Here is a 3,887-nt window from a genome sequence, read left to right on the forward strand (position 1 = left end):
CTAACACACTTCAAAAAAAATAGTATTGCGGGTCTATTTTCATATAATCAAAATTTAAATACGTATTTTTCGCTATTTATTATTCACAATTTCAACAAGGTGTAGTTTTAAACCCTATAATAAAATATGAAAAATCTCTCAAAAAAATAAAATATGAAACAACAAAATAAAATTAAAATATGTGAAAAATTACTAAAGACAATAAAGCATGATTTTTTAAAAGTTAATTTTATACTCTAAATTATAAAATCAATAGCAAAATAATTAAATTTAATTATCATTGACATTTAAATATAAATAAATGAGTTTATTTTTCTTAAATGGTAGTTCAAGATTAGAATATATCATAAAAAATGTTTATTTATGTTAAAATAGATTAAAGTATAATGCATATTTAATTATTAAGGGAGGAGGTTGTAATTCAAGCATCTTATAAGGGAGGGGAGTATAAATTTTATTTTTCAAGGGAGGGGAGTGTATATTTTAACATAAGAGGGGATGGGGAGTGTAATTCAAGCTTCTCTTATAGGAGGTGAGTGTAATTTACTCTAAAAAAATTGCAATCATCGATTAAATTTTGGAGCGTCACCGTAAAATTTAAATTAAGTGTTGAACTTTATGACATTAATGTTTCATATCAATTGTACATCTCATTCACCTTTCTATTTTGATTTTCTGGTGCCGTTTTGATTTGGCCCTTATTTTAGGGTGAGAAGAATTTCGCTTTTAGATCGACTATAGTACTTCTTTTCTATTTGAAGGAGATTTAGTACTTCTTGAAAAAGTTTTTTTTTTCTCCTTATTTATTATAATGCCATTAAAAAAAAAATCACATTTCTCTTTTACCTTTCACCACACTTTTCGCATCATATGCACAAAGAAAGGGTAAAAAGGGAAATTCAAATAAGATGTTAAAAAAACAATTATGTAATGTTTATAGTCAATAATATCTAGATTGTTCTCTCAATTTTATATTATAAATCCAATTTTATGAGATTAAAATATGAGTCATTTGATGTTGAAATCGCGTATACCAAATTTGAGACCACTATTATAAATACCCAATTACATTGGTCTCTTCCACACAAAAACATATCCCTAATAATGGCAGACAATAGATATGTCCCCTCCATTCTCTCCCGAAATTCCAATAGTGCATTCTTAGAGAATCAACCAATCAGATTTGCGACACTCTTGGGAAGTTCCCCCGTCACGGTGGGAACCAATATAGGCTACATGGTCTCTAACCCCACCACTATCACCACCACCACCACTAACAACACCAATGATAAGCTGATGATGCCACCACCACCATCACCACCACCACCAACATTAACACTGACACAACCCTTATGCGGTAGGTCTGTTGATCTACCTCAAGATCTAAGGGAGGACCATCCCGCATCCTCCTCCAAGAAAACCAGAGGTAGACCCAAGGGCGCTAAGAATAAGCCTAAACCAGCACCCATTGTTACTAATGAAAATTCCGACATCCTAATGGAACCATTTCTTATCGAGATTCCTACTGGAAAAGATGTTATGGAGACTCTCATCAACTTGGCTCGTTGCCACCAAGCTGGAATAACCGTGTTGAGTGGTTTTGGTCCTGTTTCTGAGGCTACCCTTCTTGAACCGATGCCTTGTTCCCCTGCTTTCTGCATCAAAGGATTGTTCCATATGACAACTCTCTCTGGAACTTACATCAATGCTGATGGTGTTAACGTTCCTCCTCGGTTCATGAGAACCAACCCAACATATTCCTCTTTCTCCATTATCCTCTCAGGCGCTAATGGACAAGTGTTTGGTGGAATCGTTGGGGGAAACATTAAGGCTGCTGGTATTGTTTCAATTACGGCCACTCTTTTCAAGAAGCCGTCATTTCATAGGATGGGTGTCGTCAATGGAAGTGTTCGTGAAATAACGGAGGACGACCCAATATATGATAATGGTTTTATCATGAACTTTGATCAGGGATCTTATGAACCCATCACTCGTACTAGCTAGTCAAAGACTCTGATGTGTTTTCCTTTGTTGTTTTTTTTTTTTTTATAGTATTTTCAATGTTTGAATAAAGTGATATTAATTTCTTATTGTTATATCTTTTTTAAAGAGAGAGTAATAGTTGAAATTTTATATCTCACATTGCATATGTCTCGTACTGTTATATCAAATATTTTCAATATATTTTCATAGATGTTAATTACAATTATGCATAAATTGAGTTGTCAGCTAAGTTATAAACCTAGGGGGTTTTAATGGTGGTTGAATCTTCTAACTCTAGTTTATTTTTCAATTCGTGTTTTTATTATGTTTTTAGGGGTTTTCAATTCGTGTTGTGTATGTGTGTTGTGTACACTATTTGTCAATTATAATTTATGTTTTGTTCTAAATCACACTCAGCAGTACAATCAAATCGGATATGTTTCTGAACCCTAAGTGGTCCTTTTATTTATCGACATGGTTCATACATAAGATAATAAAAAATGTTTAAATACTTTTGAATTTGACTTTTTTTAAAAATGTCTAAATACTTATGAATTTGACTTTTTTTAAAAAAATAATTATGAATTTGACTTGTTTAAAATAATGTTTGAATACTTATGAATTTGACTTTTTTTAAGTCCATATATGCATTATACGTAAATGTATAAATAATAATTTTTAAATTATTAAATTATGTCCATAAACAAATATTATATGAAAAATTAAATATGAGTTTTAAAATTAAATAATACTATTTTTTAATATCTCAAATACATTTTATAATTTTATGATAATTTGAATACTAATTGTTCATTATTTTTTATTTTAAATTTAGAAGCTTTTATATTTGAAAGAATTTAAGTTAGTCTTTATAATTTTAATCTATTATATTAATAAAATAAAAATTACTTTAGTCAAAGATAAAATTAAAATTTTAATATTAAATTTTGTTAATTTTTTATTAGATATTAATAATATTTGTGGATTTGAGGAAACACGTATTTTATACTTATATTTGTTCAATCCTCCCATATCACAACATTTTAACTAGATATGCAAATCTTTCAACAAAAAAAAAAAAAAAAAAACTAGATATGCAAATATATAATAGCTCATAGGATTTATTAGTAAAATCAATAACAACTACTATGAGTATGTAGAATATGGTAGTTTATCATATGCATTTTTTTATATGAAATCTAGTAACTAGAGAGTTTTTTTTTTAAGAAAGTAACTAGAGAGTTATATTTAGAGAGAAGAAATAAACATTTATTAAATTAATCTTTTTTTTTTATGTTAGGTAGTCTAGCGGCTAGAATTAGCTTTTTAAGGTGAATAATTGAGGTTTTCGGGCTTCAAACGTCGATCTATGCATATAATAATGCATTATCCCTGCCAATAGAATATGTGTTTCATCACTAATAAAATGACATGTTTTCCTATTTAAAAATAAGAATCCAAACCCATCTTTTTTATTGTCACCATCAAACAAATCCATTATGCATATGGATTTAATACAAGTATTAGATTTTGAATCAAATGCATTGAATGTATAATTTAATGCATGTTATTTAGACTATATGTTGACTCCCATTTTATTTATTTATAAATAAAAACATATTTCAAATTTAAAATTTATTTATATAATTAAATTTAAAATATTTACTTTTATTTTCTTTTGAAAATTAAATTTTATATAATTAAATTTCGTCGATTAAGATGAATACGTGAGAAATTCAAAGTTTAAACATCAGTCTCTTTATATTATAATGCATTGTCCTTATCAACTGAATTAAGTTCACAAGACAAAAGTCAATTGATATTTAAGATAGATTGATAAATATTATTTTTCATACATGATTAAATAAAATGGTTATGTTACTAACTAATTCCAATGCACCTTG

The 3,887-nt window shown here is 28.1% G+C and overlaps 1 protein-coding gene across 1 annotated transcript; it reads left to right on the forward strand.

The window, feature by feature from the left end:
* The first annotated feature begins 1,152 nt into the window (after nucleotides 1-1,152).
* On the forward strand, nucleotides 1,153-2,267 carry LOC146953365 (AT-hook motif nuclear-localized protein 28-like). Its single transcript, XM_085746374.1, has one exon. The coding sequence runs from the start codon at nucleotides 1,237-1,239 to the stop codon at nucleotides 2,002-2,004; it is 768 nt and encodes a 255-aa protein (XP_085602500.1). The 5' UTR covers nucleotides 1,153-1,236; the 3' UTR covers nucleotides 2,005-2,267.
* Nucleotides 2,268-3,887: the final 1,620 nt, after the last annotated feature.

The sequence above is a fragment of the Medicago sativa genome, chromosome 1 (genome assembly GCF_051527215.1).
Source record: "Medicago sativa cultivar Bolivia chromosome 1, Bolivia_mono, whole genome shotgun sequence".
Lineage (NCBI taxonomy): Eukaryota > Viridiplantae > Streptophyta > Magnoliopsida > Fabales > Fabaceae > Medicago > Medicago sativa.